The sequence below is a fragment of the Diabrotica undecimpunctata genome, chromosome 3 (assembly GCF_040954645.1).
Source record: "Diabrotica undecimpunctata isolate CICGRU chromosome 3, icDiaUnde3, whole genome shotgun sequence".
Taxonomy (NCBI): Eukaryota; Metazoa; Arthropoda; class Insecta; order Coleoptera; family Chrysomelidae; genus Diabrotica; species Diabrotica undecimpunctata.
In genome coordinates, this window is record NC_092805.1 from 146,777,548 (window position 1) to 146,798,611 (window position 21,064).

The 21,064-nt window shown below is 34.0% G+C and overlaps 1 protein-coding gene and 1 long non-coding RNA gene across 2 annotated transcripts in view; one reads left to right on the forward strand and one right to left on the reverse strand.

Moving 5' to 3' along the window:
- The window catches only part of 5-HT2A (5-hydroxytryptamine receptor 2A), a 449,669-nt gene that overhangs the window by 154,685 nt on the left and 273,920 nt on the right, over positions 1-21,064 (forward strand). The window contains exon 3 of the mRNA XM_072524904.1: positions 1,161-1,719. Coding sequence (XP_072381005.1) covers positions 1,185-1,719 — 535 coding nt within the window. The 5' untranslated portion in view covers positions 1,161-1,184. The remainder of the gene's footprint in view (positions 1-1,160; positions 1,720-21,064) is intronic.
- Positions 6,605-12,927, reverse strand: LOC140436208 (uncharacterized). The gene is made up of 2 exons (XR_011950268.1): positions 12,776-12,927; positions 6,605-6,971 (listed from the first exon to the last, which is right to left on the reverse strand). It is a non-coding gene; the product is annotated as an uncharacterized lncRNA (long non-coding RNA).

Here is a 21,064-nt window from a genome sequence, read left to right on the forward strand (position 1 = left end):
GGTTATGCCGACGACTGGGTCCTTGCAACAAGGTGTAAGTCATTTCAACAAACAGAAGAAATTCTTACGGCAGACTTACCCACAGTGGGAAAGTATTTCTGTAAATGGAGGGTCCAACCAAACGCTACCAAAACAGAGGTTTTTAGTTTTCATCTAATTAACAAGCTTGCAGGAAGAACACTGAACATCCAATTCAAAAACACCACACTCGCTTACAATAAAACACCAAAGTACCTTGGAGTGCCTTTTGACAGAACCTTATCTTTTAAGAAACATCTGTCAAAAACAGCGGAAAAACTTAAACCCAGAAACAACATCATCCAGAAGCTGCTCTTCACTGCTCTTCAGCCTGGCCTAACAGCCCACATATACACAAGGTAGATGCCCAATTGAACAGTACAATGAGAATGATTGCTAGTGTTATTAAATTCACCCCTACGCAATGGCTCCCAGTACTGAACCACATTCCACCACCCAAACTACGGCGCATACACTCCCTCACTAGTGAGTACAAAAATATACTTAGTAACGAGATCCTGCCAATTCATCAAGATGTAAAACCACCAGGTTTTGACTTACCACGCAACACATGGACTATGCTGAACCGAATCAGAACATAACACGGCAGATGCGGTTACATGATGCACAAATGGAGTAAACGACCATCCCCACTCTGTGAGTGTGGACAACCCCAAACCATCTGTCACATTACAGAACAGTGTCCCACAAGATCCTATCAAGGCAGGTCAGAGGATTTCTTAATGGCGACTCCAGAGTCGATAGAATATATAAATCAGTTAGATGTTCGTTTGTAAACATATATGTAATGTTTTATACAAAATATATGTAAATTTAAATGTAAATGTGTCAAGTGCCATACGATAAATAAATAAATAAAATATGTGGGAATTGAAACTGGCGAAATTTTTATTATACATCCTCCTCAAATAACGATTTTTTCGATGGCTCTGCGCCATTATATACTATGCCAATTTATAGTTCTGCTGTACAGATATAGTGTAACTCAAAAATACTTTGGGGATTGCGATATAAAAATAACAAACATACTGGGTGCATAGTTTCAAACCCAAATTATAATAAATAAAAACTCTAAATATACGTAAAAATAATTTGTATTTACATATTTTCTCTTTTTACAGGAACTTATGGATTTCATTTGAACCATGCTCTCATCTTTCCAGTCACCAGCAGAAGAAAGTATTACAAGATGTGCCCAAAATATAACAACTTCTCTGTGTTCTCAAAAAGTAGCCTTGTCTCTTTCATGCGTAGACTTGGAGCAAGAAGCTCATGACTATTACTGCCAGTATAATTCAACTTCCGATAGTTGGTATTATTGTACGGGATGTTCTTCTAATGTAAGTGACATTGTCATATCCTTTTTAGGCACCAACGTCAGTGATTTCGTCGTAAGGGCTTCGCAAGCTCAGTGCCGGTTGATAAATAAAAGTGATGATATCCTGTGGACGTGTAGGGAAAATTTTGTCACGTGGAGTGGTCTACATTATGATTGGAGTTTTTTATTCGTTGTGGTTTTTATTATAGCGGGAGGTTTGGGAAACATTTTAGTGTGTTTAGCTGTACTTTTAGACAGACGATTGCAGAATGTCACGAACTACTTTTTGTTATCATTAGCAATAGCAGATTTACTGGTCAGTTTGTTCGTCATGCCTTTGGGAGCAATACCTGGATTTCTAGGTGAGTGTTAAACGTTTTTTGATAACTAATCACTTCGTTCGTTTAACGAATAAATTTGATATTAAACGATGATTTTATGGAATCTAATCACTATCTAAGATTTGATAAACTCTGAAATAAAATAATATAATTCAAGTAAGTACTATTTAGTTAAAACATTAGTAAAATGTTTTAATGCATAATTACCTGATTAAGTAAAGGATTTCCACAGTTTTCACTGAATTCCTTCTATCAACTGTTCGCTTCAGCCCTTTAAACAATAACAATCTCTCTTTTGAAAGTTTCTTGTTTGTATTGCTGTGTATATCCTATCTCAAAATGATATTTAATGTATTTCTTTTTCTTTTGAATCGAGAAAATAAATTCGAGAAATGGGAGTATCCATAATCATGATCTGGATTTCGTCTCATGTAGGAATCCCTGGTAACGAACTAGCCGACCTCTTTGCAGAACAAGCCGCATCTTTTAATATGGAGACTGAAAACATACAATTACATACAGATTTACAGTCGTATTTTAAAAAGATAGCAAGATCACTGGAATAAAACCCCTTCCAAATTTCGTGATATCCATTCCACCGTTAAAAAGCTTAGGTTTCCTTCGATGACACGAAAAAACAAAATCTTAATTCGCCGAATAGCTCATAAACCATAGCAATACAAGACTAACTCATAAATATTTAATTACTTCCCAAGATTCACCTACATGTACACACTGTGGTAATATTCTATCAGTTAAACATATTATCGTAGACTGTCCCTATTTCAATAAAAATAAAAAAAATAATCGTTAGATCTAGATCTAGAGTCGAAACATACAAAACATTCTCAGCTCACCAGACCAATTCCAAAAACTTATTTATTTCCTCTATGAAACCGGGCTTTACCAGGAAATTTAGAAGAAGAAATGTAGTTTAGAATTTGATAATTAATAATTCTGCCAATATTCAATGTATTTAATGTATTTCTGTATCTTTTGTTATGTTTATATGTATAAAACACTTCTTCATATATAAACAGTAAATTATACACATTTTTTATCTAACTAAGAATATTTAGGGTAACCACTATTGTTATTATATCAAGAAAATTATTGCCAAAGAAAAGGATACGAGAGTCTATGTATATCATTTTCACAATATATTTTACGCCGTCATTTTTACCAAACCATTTAATATATTGCACGTTACACTCACTTCATTAGATTTTATTGTCTGACTTTTCAATCCCTCATTATTTCGGCGCTTTCAACCGTGCAATAACATCTTTTCCGAAGTGTTGAAGGATGAAAATCTGTAATAGGAATATAGCTTTTTTATGCTTTAAATAATAAAAGAGACTACTTCTTTCAGTTTATATACGAGTAGCTAACAATGTTCCATTTTTAACAAAAGTTAAGTATAAATAGTTCCTGTTCAAAAAAAGATCAAATTTGATATTGTTTGTATATTTTTTTTATTAATACTATTTAAAAATATTTTTCTCCAGCAGCATAGAGTTTAGAGCATCCATGGACAATAAAAAGAGCGGATGCGTAAAAATCAGTATACCTGTTTAAGCGCATTGAATACCCTCCTTCTAATCTATACATTTCAACAGATGAGTAATGATGGGATTCTTCATTACTCATCTGTAACCTGTACACCTATTTACACAAAATTAATTATTCAAAATTCTTTAACTTACCTCTTTTACCTGCTTTGCTAGAGCATTTAATTTTAAAAACGGCCAGCCATTATTTTGGTCTTGTTTAAAATAATTTATTAAACAAGTAATCAGCTCTATATAAAGACTGTTTAGTTGTTTTTGTTTTATCAGAATACACAACAATGATTAGTTTATAAAGCTATAAAGCTAACTTTATTAGGTATTTCTTCTTCTTCTTCTTTTTATATAGACATGACTCTGTCTGTTTTTCAATGTGCCTCCAGTAAGTTATCATTCCATCGTTTGCGTGGTTTTCCTACTGATCGTCTTCCTATTGGGGAACCTTCTCTTGCCGTCTTAACTACTCTATTTGTTGTCATTCGGCTTATATGATCGTTTCATTCTACTCTTCTATTTCTTACCTAGTTTTTGATGTTCTCCACCTTGCATCTATGTCTTATATCTGTACTTCTAGCTCTGTCCCATAGTGTCTTACCATCAATTTTTCTAAGTGTTTTCATCTCTGCTGTTTCTAACATCCTTTTTGTTCTCTCTGTGTCAGGCCTTGTTTCTGCCGCGTATGTAATTATTGGTCTGATGACTGTTGTGTAAATTCTGCCTTTCGTTTCTTTCCCGATATTTTTATTTCTCCATATTGTTTCGCCTGCGGCTCTGTTTGCTCTATTCACTTGATCTTCCACTTCAGTTTCGAGCTCTCCGTAGCTAGAAAATGTGATGCCTAGATATTTAAACTTCATCACTTGTTCTATTATCTGACCTTCCAGCTCCAATTTACATCTTAGTAAATTTGCTGTTATAACCATGCATTTTGTCTTTGTTGGGGAAATTAACATGTTAAATTTTCTGGCGGTTATATTAAATTGGTGCAGCATACGTTGTAAATCATCTTCTCTTTAAGAGGGTAGTATTGCGTCGTCTGCATAGCAGATTATTTTAAGTTGTTTTTCTCCTATTTGGAATTCTTTTTTAGTTCTTACTTTTTTATTATTTCATCCATAATCAGGTTGAACAATGGAGGACTCAGGGAATCTCCCTGTCTTATTCCATTGTCAGCTTCAATAGGGTCGGTTAGTTCTTCTACTTTTACTTTTATTGTGTTGTTTTGGTAGATATTTTCGATCGTTTTGATTCTTCCTAGAGGTATGTCTCTTGCATTGAGTAAGTGGATAACGTCTTTTAATTTGACCCGGTCAAATGCCTTTTTAAGGTTTACGAAACATAGATATGCCTGTTTTTTGTATTCTAATGACTTCTCTTACACTTGCCTCATTATAAATATAGCGTCGGTGCATGATCTTCCCGACCTAAAACCTTGTTGTTCTTTTGTTAGTGTTATAATTTCATTCAATTTATTTGTTATCACTTTGGTTGTTAATTTGAGTGTTGTGTTTAATAAATTAATTCCTCTGTAATTTTCCGGGTCCGATTTGTCAACCTTTTTGAAGAGAGGTATTAGGATGCTTGATCTCCATTCTTGAGGAATTCTGCTTTGTTCCATTATTTTTTGAATTAGTTTTAGTAGTTGTTTGGTCAGATCTGGTCCTCCATACTTTTGGAGTTCGTTCGGTATCTGTCCTCTCCTGGTGATTTTCTATTTTTTAATTTCCTTAATGCTTCCTTTACCTCTTTCTCCTTAATATTTATTTCTTCGTTTGTCGTCACCTCTGGTGTTGGTGGTTCATCATCGTCACCTTTAGCAAACAGGGATCAAAAGTAGTCTACTCACGTTTCCTTCTGAATGTGTTTCGTTTTTATTAGTTCGTTCATCTCTTTTCTTTGTCCTCTGATCATTCTCCATATTTCTTTTTGTGTTCCGTAGAAATCGTGTTCCATCTGTTTTGAGAAACTCCGCCAGTGCTCCTTTTTTATTTGTCTAACCAAAGTGTTCGTTTCATTTCTGATTCATTTATAGTGGTTGTATGCCTGTTGTGTTTGTTGTGTTCTGTATTGTAAAAAGGCTTTCTTCTTTTCTTCACATTTTGTATTCACTTCCTCTCTAAACCATGGTGTTTTCCTTTTTGATATGATAGTGTTTGTTACTTTCCTCTCTGTAAGTGATTCTTTTGCTGAGTTAATTATATTATTTTTGAGTTTTTCCCAGCTTTTCTCGATGTTATCGTTTTCTAATATTTTATTTCCAGCGATCTTCTCTGATATTCTTTTCCTCTATAAGTATTCCGTCGATTCCGTATTTAGTCCTTCGACTTTGATTTTTGTTTGTGTTGGCGCCCGCTCTCTTGGGTGGGAAGTATTTCAGGATTATTCTTATTTTACATAATACTAGGCTATGGTCGCTACCTACATCGGCTGAGTTGAGGCATATTACGTCGATTATTTTTGATGGATGTATATCTCTGTTGATTATAATATAATCTATCATAGATTTTTGTCCACGGGTGTTATTGACTGTATATTTGTGTTGGTCTTTGTGGTCAAAAAATGTGTTGTTTATTCTTAGTTCGTTATTTGTGCAGAAGTTGATCATCAATTCTCCATTTTCGTTTTTAACATTCTCGTTATGTTTTTGTTTGATGCCGGGTATTACTTGGTTGCCTATTCGAGCATTAAGATCCCCCAATATTATCATTTTTCCTCTGACTTGATCTACTACTTGTTGTAATTGGTCATAGAACGCTTCCCTTGTTGTTTGAGGCTTGTTATTTTCTGGGCCGTATACTCCGATGATGTTCAGGTCTTTCTTTTCCATTCTTGTTTTTATAGATACAATTATCTCCATTATATATTTATAAATACAATTTATTACCATAAAATATATTGTAAATCAAATTATGTAAAAAATCAGAACCCAAACAAAATTCATACTCTAAAAAGGCGAAAATACTGTTAACAATGACGCCAAACTGTCATTGAGGTTTATGTTATGGAAATTGTAAATTCAAGTTTCGTTAGTTTGTATAAATCGTGTGAAAAATATTATATATACTTAACACTGATTCCTGATGTAATAATAATTTCACATGATATTTATCAATGTCTTCCACACCTTTCCTAATACTAATTATTAGTCTCCTACATGTCTCTCATAATCCTTACATATTCACCGGAAACACCTTTGTTATTATTGTTATTGATAAAAATGCTCTGTCGTATGCTTTCTTAAGATAAATGAATAGTTTTATGAGCTTTTGTTTCTTTATATACATTGCTGACAGGTTTTTCTGATAAAATCAATACTTACTGAAAATAAAACTCGAATATTTTTAGATATAACATTTATTATAAATTCGTAGTACAATTAAAACCATATATTTATAGAAAAAGTGCAAATCAAATAACATTATATTGGGTGGCACTTTTCTACATTAATACACCTTCGGGAGTGGAAGGTTCTTTGGGACGAAGAGTAAAGTATGTAACAGGAACGACATAACCATTTGGAAAGTCAATGTGAAAAGTGGTGAGATAAGACCAATTAATAGCTCGGGGTTCTACAGCTATGTCTTTATTTATTTGGGGTATTCCATTCTGTGGCTTTTCATGATGCACTAGGCGAGCCGCTTCGTACAAATAAACAGTTTCATTTCGTAATGGTATTGGCGAATCATGTACCATGTTTAACAGCAACTAAAAATAAAAAAGTCTTACAAACTAATAACAAAATTAAACGTAAAGTTTATTATATGTATTCTACAATTCAAAATAAGAGGGAACACAATAATTGCAATGAAATTTTTTTTATTATTTCGCGAAGAATAACGCATCAACCGTAGGCTATTAGTGACTACATAAGATAATATGGTGTATTTTATGGACTGCCAGTGCGTTCAACAGCGGAGGTCGAACAGTGAAGACGTACTTTGCCAGGAGAAAGAAACAAGGCAAATAGTTCTTACTTAAACTAAGGGGCGGAGACGCCGCGTGAACCTTGTTGTATTATGAATAACAAATATGTGGCAAAGATTTAATATTAGCTCTTGAAGTAGGCCTAACAAAATGTTACGTATACAGTGTACTATACTATGGAGTGGAATCATGGACGTTAAGTCTAGACACAATGAGACGACTTAACACCTTTGAAATGTGGACCTATAGAAGAATTATGAGGGTTTCCTGGGTAGATAGAGTTACGAACAATGAAGTATTGAGAAGAATAGGCAAAGAGAAGGAAGTTAAACTTACAATTAAAGAAAGAAAGCTACAGTATCTCGAACATGTGATGCGGGGCGAGAAGTATGGCATCCTCGGACTTATAATGCAAGGAAAGATAGATTGCAGAAGAAGCATTGGAAGAAGACAAATTTCATGCAGCTCAAAACAACTATTTACAGCTACTGCCTCAAAAATTAAAATAGCTATGATGATTGCCAACCTCCGTAGCGGAGATGGCACCTGAAGAAAAAGAAAGGGCAAAAGCCCAAATTCGGATGTGATTAAATCTGTAGAGAATTTTATTTTATTGAATTCTCTAGGAAATCACACTCTGAAGGAGCGAAAGTGAAAAACCAAACGGGTTATCGGACTTGTCGGGACACCCATTGTGCTTCGTTTGGGATGACACTGTAAAATATAGAATTTAAGAATCTTTATCTAAAGAGCAAGGGCCCCAGTTCCAATGAAGTGTGAAACTCAAGTGGAAACTCTGCAAGGCACTCAGAAGCCGAGCTAACAATGGGACCGGGCAGCTGCAACAAACAGTGTCTTTAAAGTAAGAGACTTTTACACCCCACCCCCATCATGCTTGATCGTTCTCGATCACCACCCTGCCGTAAGGCAAATCTAAGCTCCGATGGTAGTTTGTTTATGCATTTGTTTGTTTGTGCATAACAAACATTTTTGATACACTCCCGCACGATGAACACGAGCCCACGGATGGAATGACAAACAGAAGAGGAGAAAGGAGCAATGGAGATTTTAAACGCCCGAACAACAGGAAGGTCAAGAGAAAAGGGAAAGGAGACAGCAAGACAAAAAAAACTCCACAGACGATGAGATACCTAATAGATCGGCAACCGCAAAGCGGTGACAAAACGTCTGAGCTAGAAACCTTGAGGATGCTCTTGAAGGAAAAGGATGGAGAAATCACGCTACTGAGGCAAAAAGTCTCAGAGCTGCAAAATATTGGAATTACAGCAGATCATCATAGGGTATATTAACGACAAGTTCAACAAAATTAAACGGCTCCGACAGAGAGCCATAAAGAGGACACCTGGGAAAACCAGGCCAAAAAAGCTGCAAAGCTTACTAAACGGAGAGGTTTACGGGAACAATCCCAACTAATACAATTCCCATACTAGCACAAAAGCGTCAACAAACAGAGGAACCCAAAAAAGGTAAAAAGACAAAATTAATAAACTGATTCCCGCCAATAATAACATTACTGCAACGGAAAGATGATGTGCGGGCTTTATCACGCCCTCCGACACTTTGTCAAGTGCAAACTATGGAAACAGATGATAACAAAACAACCCAAAAGCCAGAACAACAGGCAGATCACACAAACTGGAAGCCAAAGCCACCTGTAATTAAATTACGGAGTGTGAGCGAAATAGAAGCGATCTTGAACATCGCACAGAGGAAAAAGTATTAGTTATTATTAAGTTATCAAAAATCGAACAAGAGACAATCATCCAAGTTCACCAATTACCAATCATCCATACACCTGTACGTTTATTGGTGTCTTTGAAAATACTAAAGTTTTAGTTTTGGAAACTTTTAGATGTAAATCAAACATTTCGCTGTGGTGAACTACCGCATTTATTATATTTATTATATTTACCGTGGATAAGGGATTAATATTCAAAAAACACGTAGACGCCATAATACAAAGAGCAAATGTGGGAAAAGCATCAATAAGAGGACTCGCAGAAAGAAAAAGTAAATTGATGATGAAAATATACTACCATATGCATCTCTCGCATGGAAACACAACAGCAGCCTAAGAGAACCGAACTATGATGCCAAAAGATTTCTATTTAGAGAATTACAACAAATCAAAGTGACTGAGATAATGAAAGAGATAGAAAGATTACAAAAAAATTACAAAAAACTCAAAAAGCTGGGTTAAAGAAACATTTGAAACCAAATTTTAATGGGTATCATTTATTTCGTTCGGATAGAGAGGATGGATATTGTGGTGTAGGTATTCTTCTTTAGAAAAATATTGCTTTTAACAATACAAAGAGTTTTAAGGGTATTGAAGATTTAATGACTGTCTCTCTAACTGTTAAAGTAAGTAACTTATTTACAGTAATATTTATTCGATATTTATGCCAAACCGAAATTAAACATATCTGAAAGAAGTTGGTCATTGTTTTTTGAAAGCCTGGAAAAACCTTTTCTGTTGGCAGGTGACTTTAATTGTCACCATCAAGTGTGGGGTTGTGATATTACTGATAGAGCAGGAATTAATTTACTTTCAGCAATTGAAAATACCAACCTAGTTTTTCTTAATACTTTACTTTTTCGTGTCTGTATCCGACTACAGTTTTTCTGCCCAATATCGGGCTACGTCTACACCCTTTGTATTTGCGAGCCATAAATCATCGAGGGTGCACTGTGATGGGCAAAGTCTGCATACTCTCAGGTGCTCCATGTTCTGTATTTCCCCACATTCACAAAGTGCGTCGCTGTCTGTCTTGATGCCCCATTTAATGAGGTTCTGTTTTACAGGGGCAACACCTGTGCGTATGCGATTCAGTGTCCGCCAGGTTCTCCAGTCCAAATTCATTCCATTAGGTCGTTCTGGATGCAGGGGGAACAGTTCGGGTGGTTCGACGCTGACATTTCTCATAAACCTTTTCCTTGATTTAAGTCGGCTGATTCCTGGTGGTTCGTCAAACCCGTATAATTGGTGCCTTTCATCGAAAGTTTGCCTGAACTTCTCCACATATTGTGAGGCGCATCTACGGTCATCTGGTGATGAGAATCCAGCTACCCGGTACAGTAGGGGTAGAGGGGTAGGCTTCATACAACCGGTAATTATTCTGCATGTTTCATTCAACGCCGTGGTGACTTGTTGGGCGTGTCTAGATCTACCCCAGACGGGACAAGCCGGAAACTCTCATTCCTTCATTAAATCAAAAGAAGAAATCGGCAATAGACCTTTCTATTGTATCTTCTGATTTGTTACATTATGTAATTAACAAACAAAAATAAATACTTTAGGATCTAATCATTTTCCTATATTAATAGAAATCGAAAATAATATAATATATAATATATATAATAAATTCTATTATTAAAACAAATCAAATCAGACGGAAAAAGAATCTTGGAGGAATTTTTGTACTTCAATAAATAAAAATACACCAATCACACAAATATAGACAGAGGTTAGAAAATTAAAAAATAATTGTAAAGAACCACTCAGTAAGGTAGTAGCAGGGGAATGGACAACAACCTTTATAAACCAAGACATGCCACCATGGGTTGAAGAAGACGAAGCAGTTTACCCTCTTCAAGTAGAAAATATAAATAAAATTGCAATAAATAGTCTGTAATAGTCTGTAATACTAAATAAAATTTAGTCTCAAAGAATTCCAGTGCAGTATTAAAAATCACAAAAATACGGCTCCTAGTATCGATAACATTCATTATATAATATTATACAACCTTCCATTATCCTGCAAAATTACTTTGTTAGGAATATTAAACATAATATATGAAAAACCACGCAGTATCCAGAAGATTGAAAGAAATACATTTTGATTCCTATGGTAAAACCGCAAAAAGATAATCAAGCAGAATCCTACAGAGGTATATCAGTGGCATCCTGTGTACTTAAGCTCAAAACAAGAATGGAGTATTGGCTAGAATCCAACCTCAAAATACCAAAATATCAGTTTGAGTTTAGAAAAGCTCATTCCACAATAGAAAATATTACTCATCTAGTCACTGACATTAATATTTCATTCTCAATAAATTGTTCTACCATGGCGTTGTTTTGAGGGAGCCTACAATAAATTGAATCTAAGAATTTTACATCAACAAATGGTGCGAATTGGTTTTAGTTGTAAATTTTCTAGAAAAATAATAAAATTATATCGTAATCGCATAATTAACTTTAAACTTAATAAGTAAATTTTAGATACAAGAACAACAAGTCTGGGATTACCTCAGGGTAGCGTTTTAAGTCCTATATTGTATACAATCTGTATCTTCGACCTAGAAAAGCTAAAAGACAAATTCAGGTACAATAAGATACTGGAAACAGTTCTTTAAACCAATTTTTTCTTCGATTCAACCAATTTTGTCACGAAAAAAGTTTAAATATTTCACTAAAGAAATCGAAATCATGTATATTTACCCAGAAACGAACTGTTCCAGATCAGATTGTTTTAGAACAGCATAGTTTTTCCGTTATTTCTCATGTAACATTCTTCTTCTTCTTGATGTACCTATCCGTTACGAATGTTGGCGATCATCATGCCGACCTTTATCTTATCTGCAGCAGCGCGGAAAAGCTGCACAGATGTTGTATTGAACCAGATTCTGAGGTTCTTTAACCAAGATGTTCTTCTTCTTCCTGGATCTCGTTTTCCAAATATTTTTCCTTGCAGAATGGCTTGAAGGAGAGCATATCTGGATTCATTTCGCATAATATATTCGAAGAACTGTAACTTTCAAGATTTTATGGTGGTCAGTACTTCTCGATTCTTATTCATTTTTCTGAAGACCTCCTCATTTGTGACTCGGTCAGTCCACGGGATCTTAAGCATTCTCCGATATAGCCACATCTTAAATTCTTCCAGTTTTCTGCACATATCTTCGTTCAAGGACCACGATTCAACACCATAAAAAAGGACAGAAAAGACGTAACATCGCAGCATTCTTACTTTTGTATCAAAAAAGAGGTTGTGACTCTTGAAGAAGGCCCCCATCCGATTTAAGGTGGATATAGCTTTTCCGATGCCTCTAATCTCCTGGTTGTTGGTCCATTCTTTATTTATTATGGTGCCGAGGTAGTTGTAGTGCGTCACTCTTTCTACAGGGGATTGGTTGACGTAGAGTTGACCTTCTGTTATTCTTTTCTTGCTAATTATCATAAGCTATTGTCTTCTTAACGTTTATATTGAGTCCAGATTGTTGACTGTAATACGTGATTTTAATGGCCAAGGAAGCATTAGATTCCGATACTTTTGTAAATTACTCATTAATTCTGGAAGACCTTTATATTATTTCAAAAAATATAATTAGGCAGGAATGGATGGATAAATATGATCATTCCACCAAGGGACTTTTTATGAAGGCTAAGTTCTAGGAAATGAGTGAATCGAATTCTACAGATAATTCTGATTGCATCTTTTTTTGTTATAAAATTACAGAACCATGGTTTGGTAGAAATTTTCGGCTGAAAGCTTTCATTTCTTGTATGTATTTTGTAAACGTAGAAAGAGTTTATAAAAATACATAATGATTGTATGACTTACCAAAATTGAGACAAAAATGAGCACCTTCATCTTCTAGTATATTAAATGAATTAACTTTAAATACACCTATCTGAAATCGTTGAGTTTTTGGCGTTCTTTTATACTTAGAACAACGTAGGTAATTAAAACAGTTAATCTCAGTAAAAATATAAATTTCGCCATTCTCAATAGCAAATAACATATTTTTATGCCTTTGGTTTGTGATTGTGATTTATTGGTTTTAAATAAATAAATAATTTGTTTTACGTATCAAGTAAAAAGAGATTTATCTACCCACGTAAAGATTTTTAATTAAATTTTCGACAAAATACTTTTGACTTAATGCATCATATATTAGATCCAGTAAAAAAATTTTGAAATTGATAAAAAAAAACCAGTATCAACAAGCATGGCCGAGCCTAGAGGTTTTGCCGCCCTGATGCCAGAACCAAATTTGCCGCCCCATTAGCAATTTTGGAAAACGTGTATAACAAAACATCGCAAAGTAAGGAAAATTAATAAAAACACAATTTTTAACATTTAAATCATACAAATATATTTATTATTGAATGCCAAGATTGGCAGGGAGGATATATACAAACAAATAACAGGGGGAAAAAGTAATCATAGAGACAGTAATCTGAATGGAAAAAGAGTAATAGAATTTGCTTTCGAACATAATATGCGAATTATGAGCACTTATTTTGATCAAAAAGAAATTCATAAAGGTACCTGGGTATCACCAGATGGACAAACAGTAAACCAAATAGATCATTTACTAATAGAAGCCAAACATATGAGAGCCATAAAAGATAGCCGAAGTTACAGAGGTGCTGATGCAAATTCGGACCACTTTTTGGTCAAAGTTAAAATGGAGCAAATAATACCCACAATTAATAACACTAGCTGTAAAAAAATAAAAAGATATAACGGTGCACTACTTCAGGAGGGAGAAGTTAAGAAAAAATTCAGGCAGCAAATTGAAGAGAAACTGAAAAGCCAGACAACAGTAAATGATATAGAAAGCAGATGGGTACAACTAGAAGAAAAAATTCAAGAAGCAGCCGACTCAGTATTAACAGGAAACAGACAATGTAAACAAACGGATTGGTATGATGAGGACTGTAAGAAAGCCATTAATGACCGAAATAAAGCTAGAATAAATAGTATAATAAGAAATAATGAAGAGAATAAAAAAGCTTATGCCGCAAAAAGACGGGAAGCAAAGAAGATTTGTAGAAGGAAGAAGCGGTCAAGTTTAGAGCAGAAACTAGTTCGTATTGAAGAAGATTTTTTACATAAACAAGTCAGGAATTTCTACCAAGAAATAAAACGAGACCGAACCCAATACAAAACCACATCAAGATATTATAAAGATGAAGAGGGGAATCTGTTAGGTGGAACAGATGAAAAATTAAGAAGGTGGGCCAATTATTTCGAGAACATATTATGTACGGACGACCAAGATGAAAGAGAACAAACGCAACTACAACATGAAGAAGTAAGGGACCCAGATGTAAATGAAGAAGTACCTACCAAGGAAGAAATTATAGAGATCATAAAAAACTTAAAAAACAACAAAGCACCTGGTGAAAATGGTATCATTGCTGAGTTTCTAAAAGAAGGTGGCGAAATGGTGCAAAAAGAAATCGCTGAGTTAATACGCGAAGTGTGGATCAGAGAAAAAATACCCAATCAGTGGAAAGAAGCAATCTTATGTCCAGTGCATAAAAAAGGAGACGTTACAGAATGTAAAAATTACAGGGGAATAGCTCTACAAGATACAGTGTATAAGATTCTGGCCATATCAATTAGAAATAAAATTAAAACAAAAGTTGAAAATTGTCTAGGTGAATATCAAGCAGGTTTCAGAGCAAACAGATCGGTAATAGACCAAATTTTTACAATGAAACAAATTTTAGCTAGCTCATATGAATTCAACCTAACATTACACATGCTGTTTATTGATTTTAGACAGGCATATGATACTATAAAAAGAAATAGAGTATTCGAAGCACTGGAATATTTTAAATTTCCACCAAAAATAGTAAGACTGACTAAATGCATACTCAATGATACTAAAAGTAAAGTCATGTTAGAAGGACGGGTTTCGGATAGCTTTATCACTAATAGAGGTCTGCGACAAGGTGACCCGTTATCAACAGATTTTTTCAATTTGATCTTAGAGAAGATTTTACGAGAGTGTAACATCTACACTAGAGGCACAATATATCATCACAGGCATCAATGCGTAGCATATGCAGATGATGTTACCTTAATAACAAGGAGACCTGCAGAATTAAGAGAAATCTTTAGTAGAATAGAGAGAATGGCCAGGGAATATGGTTTAGAAATAAACGAAGAAAAAACAAAATATATGGTGATGAGGGGAAACGAAAATCATCAAGGACAGTTCTTTAAGATACAAAGCCCAAGTAAAGAATATAACTTTGAAGTTGTTAGCCAATTCGATTACTTGGGAGTGACACTAACAAATAGGAACGAAGAGAACCAAGAAATCATAAAAAGAATGGCCAAAGGTAGTAAGAGTGCTGGGAGCCTGACTAAGATACTGAGGTCGAATATAATATCCAGAACAGCAAAAAAACGAATATATACAACAGTTATCCGACCTACAGTACTCTATGCTAGCGAGACCTGGACACTAAATAAAGATATGGAAGTAAAATTAGATAGATGGGAACGAAAAATTCTTAGAAGGATATACGGAGGTGTAAAAGAAGGGAACATCTGGCGAAGAAGAACGAATGAAGAAATAATGCAAATATATGGGCAACCAAAAATAACAAGACTTGCTAAAATTCAAAGATTAAGATGGCTCGGACATATAGCAAGAATGAAGGAAGGAAGAGTTCCCAATGAATTAATAAACACGGAGGCTGGTACAAAAAGAAAAAGAGGCCGCCCCCGAAGAAAATGGCTGGAGTCGGCAAAAGAAGATCTGAAGTCGCTGCGGGTACAAGATTGGAAAAACTTAGCACAAGATAGAAAGAACTGGAAGAAAACCGTTGAAGCCTTGGGCCTTTGAGGCCTGTTGAGCTGAACTATATATATAAATATATTTATTAAGTCAACGAATAGATGCATACCTATAATACAGGGTGTTTCAAAAAGGTATGTCATAAATGAAATCACGCATTCCGGGGACAAAAATAAATTGATTAAATCAAACTTTTTTTTTTGGCATGATCTCCTAAACTACTTGACATTTTGTAATAAAAATGGACACGTTACTTTCTTGTTCTGAAAGCATTTTTCATAAAAAAGAAATAACAAAATCTAAGCGCACAGAGAAATTTTAAGGGGGGTGTGCAGCCCTAAATCCCCCTACACTTTTGAGTACGTTCAAATCAAATGAATTTTGTGGCATCATTAGTTTAACACATTATTTTTAAAATTTTTTGCCTCTTGTCACTTTTTTCAAAAATTAGTTTTTATTGAGATATATATGGCTTAAATGAATTAACAAGTACAAAAAATGTCTATAACCTCTATAAATATGATATTACAATAAATGTTCAAAATGACCCACATTTTCCTCAATACACATTCGGTATCGTTTTAATAAGGAAAACCGAATGCGCTGAAAAATCATATTTTTCTGACGAAATTGATTTGCAGCTTCAATTGTTCTAATCCTCAATTGTTGTTCGTCCTCTATTGTTACAGAATACACTTTCTCTTTCATAAACCCCCAGAAGCAAAAGTCCATGGGGTTAAGACCTAAACTCTGGGTGGCCAAGAAATAGATGCGTCACGACCCCTTCCAATCCACCGATCAGGATACTGCCTGCAAAGGTATTCCCGGACTTCATTACTGTAATGCGGTGGAGCGCCATCTTGTAGAAACCACATATATTGTGCCTTATTGCAATATTCACTTCTTCCAAATACTCTTGTAAATCGTTTGCCAAGAACTGCAAATAATTATCATTATTTAAATTGTTGGGAAGAAATACTGGGTCTATTAGATTGTTATCCACAATTTCTGCCCAAACATTAACTTTTAAAGTCCTTTGGTGATGAGTCGTTTTTTGACGTAAGGATTTTCGTCGGCCTAAATGTGCTTGTTATGATGGTTTGTTATTCCATTTCTACTGAAGGTAGCCTCGTCGGTAAACAAAATATTTCAAGTAAAATTAACATTTTAAGTTTTCCATTAACAACCAATCGCAAAATCCAATCCTTTTAGGATAATCTTCAACCAATTACTCTTGAACGGTTGTTAGGTGATAGGGTTTAAGCAGCTGATCCTTCAAACGTCTCCAAACCCTTACGTGAGGAACTTTAAGTTGAGCAGCTATTACCCTTGTACTTGTTCCAGGGACTTCTTCAATGGTTTCTAAAATGTTTTTATCTGTTGCATGAATTATTGGACGACCACTATTGCCAGCACGACTATCAATGGTCAGAAATAATCGTCTAACGGGTGTATTTCGATTGGGGTATTTTACTGCATAATGCCTTGCGGATTCTGCACTATTTCCTTCACATTCACCCACGATATTCCCGATAGTTTATTGAAATCATAATTTAATCTGATCCAACTTACCCAAAGTTAAATGCATATCTGCCATTTCCTGAAATGTGTAGGCCATTGTAATATCAAAATTTTAATATTAATCTTATTCACACAATAAATGATAGCTTTAAATTATTGACTATTATTGATGGAACTGTTTGTAATTATTGTATCCGTAGAAACTAATTGTAATTTTATGGCCAACTAGAAAAAACTAGTTTTTCGAAAAAGTGATAGGAGGCAAAAAAGTTTTAAAAATAATGCGTTAAACTAATGATGCCATAAAATTCATTTGATTTGAACGTACTCAAAAGTTTGAGGGGATTTAGGGCTGTACGTACACCCCCCTTAAAATTTTTTTGTGCGCTTAGATTTTGTTGTTTCTCTTGTATGAAAAATGCTTTCAGAACAAGAAAGTAACGTGTCCATTTTTATTACAAAATATCAAGTGGTTTAGGAGATAATGCAAAAAAAAATTTTTTATTTGTAACTTTTTTTGTGTACACTTTTGTACTAAGGTAAGGTGGATTCAATCAATTTATTTTTGACATAATGACATACTTTTTTGAAACAACCTGTATAAATATGAGCTTATACAACATATTATGTACATAAATATAATTTGGTTTAACCAAAATACAAAAATCTACATAGATATTTTACGAAAAATAAAGTAAACTAAAGAAAAAAAGAAATACATGTCCGCTTTTTCATTACCTTCTATTCCAATATGAGATGTAGCCCACATAAATTTGACTTCTAAACCAGATTTTTGATCAGCATGTTCTTTCTTGACAAGTAAGGCTATAGGGTTCTTAGTTGACAAATTATTGTTAACGAGTTTAGAGAAACACAAAGTGATAATGTTAAATGAAGAATGGTTGGTACACTGAAGGGCTTGTAAAATTGCACATAATTCTACTGTGTCTATAGAGGTGGCTAAAAATTAATTTAAATTGGATAGAGGAATGTGGAGTGACAAATGCTGTTCCTACGCTGTTTGCGGAGTTAGAGGCATCTGTATAAATGCAAAAACTTTCGCCACATGTCTCGAGTTACTTTAAAAATGACGGTCAGATTTCATTGGATGATTTTTTTGATTTGTGATATTGAAGTATTGTGGTATTAATTTCAGGAATCATAATTAACTAGGGGGTGGAAGTTTTTACATTTGAAAGAAGGGGGTCAGGAATTTGGAGTTGCAGATCTTTTCAATTTCTTTGGGCTCTTTCATAGAATGGTGAATCAAACTCACTGTTTTTATAAGTTTGTAGGTAAAGTCCATAAATGTATGTCGAAGCACTAGGTGGAATTTAGGCATATGAAAGGCATAAATACTTCTTTCTTAAAATAAGATATGGTCTTTCTGTAACGCATTGGACATTCTTAACTGGTTTTAAGAACTGGTGGTTTTTAGCAGACTGGTGTCTGCTAAAAAGCATGTTGCTTGGTAACATGCTTTTTAGCAGAGGCATAAAAATAGCCCGATAATCAATTTTTGATCTACCGAGTGACATAAATATTTAATCATGTAGTTTTCTCAGTTCCCAATTTTTTATTTGTTTTAATGTTAGTTTTTGTTTTAATGCCATTTCGAGATAATTAATTTTGTCTAAGAATGTGAGCGGTTCGCCATACAGTTTTAAAGGTGTTATATGGATCCGGTGCATTCTTGAAAAAAGCATGCATCTAATTATGAAGAACTGAAAATTTTCAGCTTTTATATCCAAATACTTTTAAAGGTAATGCGGTTTACACAAAACATCCGGTATATAAACAATTTTTAACTGATTTAGCGCATATATTTAATCACATTTTTAAATATTTGGTCACATTCTAATAAAACACTCTGAAAAATTTCAATCAGAAAATATTATTTCGGGTACATATTTACATAATTCCACACACTGGAAAAATATTTTGCTAGAAACAAATAGAGCAGAAAGGCAGCAGTTTTTTAATTAAATTCGATTGATTAACACTTAATTTGTAACTTTGATAGTAGCTATAGTGTTTTTTTTATCGCTTGTTTATTGCCATCTGGTTTGCCAGTTTTAATAAATAAGTAATTTCTTTTTAGTTTTGATATATCGATGTATATATTTGTAGGTATATGGATTGGATGTATAAACTTGTGCTAAACTTTAACTAAATATTTATTTCGAAACGTTTATGACTGCAAAATTTTGGTTTAACAGAAAGTTAAACTTAAAATAAATAGTGTTTTTTCACTAAACTTAAGTTAAGTTTCGCTACCAACATAAATTTAAATAACATTGATATTTCTATCTTCCCTCACCATAAGTATCTGGACGTTGTCTTGGACAAAAAACTAACCTAAACATTTCATATGAATCACATTACCGACAAATGCGAAAAAGGTTTAAAAATGCTTCAAAGCCAGATAGTCCAGTCGCCAAAGCGTTGACCCCTAAAAATCATACAAACAAGCTGAATTTTGCCGAGAATATTATTTTGGGACCCTAAAAAAGATGCAAAATAATTTACCGCTTTTACCCCTGGACTTCCTCCTAAAACCCCTCTCGTTGGGGGGTGAAAACACCAGAAAATTGATTTACCAATAATCTGTACGCCGTAGAGAAAAATGCTTCAAATAAAAAATGTAGCTGAGATAATTCTAAACAAAAATGTTTATTGACACCTATTGTGTAGAATAAACCATTCTCTCAGAAACAACGCTTGAAGCGACCGTCGATTTTAAATGTCAGTTAAGTGCCCGAAATCAATGTTCAACAAGATTTGTATGAGTTCGACGGTAAAAATTCGATATCTTTTGATCTAAGTATCCTATCGACATAAATCAAAATACGTTTTAAATGTAAAGAATTTAGCTTTTGAATGCAGTTTTTGTATTCTGCCACGAATAGACTTAATTTTTTATAAATGTGTTAAATATATAAACGTGGCACAATTTTTGTCATTTTTTAAGATTCTCGTGATATCAATAATATTAATCACTTTCGCGATTGATTGGCCAATCGTAGTAAAATTTCCATTATATCAATCTTTAAATCCTATGACATGAAATTTCAATTTGAAATATGAATAAAAAACACAGAATTTAATATTTTACATTTCAAATGATCGCACGTCACGGAAAATACATATGAGAGGACAATTTTGGGTGAAGTTTATAAGAGAAGTTTGTTATGCGTCACATTTGTTGCCAAAACTCAAAACTAAAATTTCATGCTATAGGTTTTAAAGGTTAGGCTCTAGTACTCGAAACTTTATACTGGCTAGTCAATAAAATGGATAGATTGTATTGATCTCACGAGAATCATAAAAAATGACAAAAAACGCGATTATTTATTTAACCCCTTTTAAAATTTACGTTTACTTGCGGCAAAATACAAAAATTGAGAACGAAAGCTGAACTATCTAACTTTAAAACGCATCTTAAGTTTTGTCGATGGGACACATGGATTAAAAGATATCGAATTTTTACTGTCGAGCTGATACAAATTTTATTGAACACTGATTTCGCATACGTAACTCATATTCAAAATCGATGGTCGCTTTAAGCGTTATATCTGAGAAAACGGTTCATTCTGACAAAAAGTGCTAGTAAACATTTTTGTCTTAAATTATCTCAACTACATTTTTTATTTGAAACATTTTTTTCTACGGTGTATAGATTCTTGGCAAATCGATTTTTTTGCGTCTTTACCCACCTACGAGGGGGGTTTTATGGGAAGGCCTGCGGGTAAAAGGGGTAAACTTTCTTGCATCTTTTTTGAGGTCCC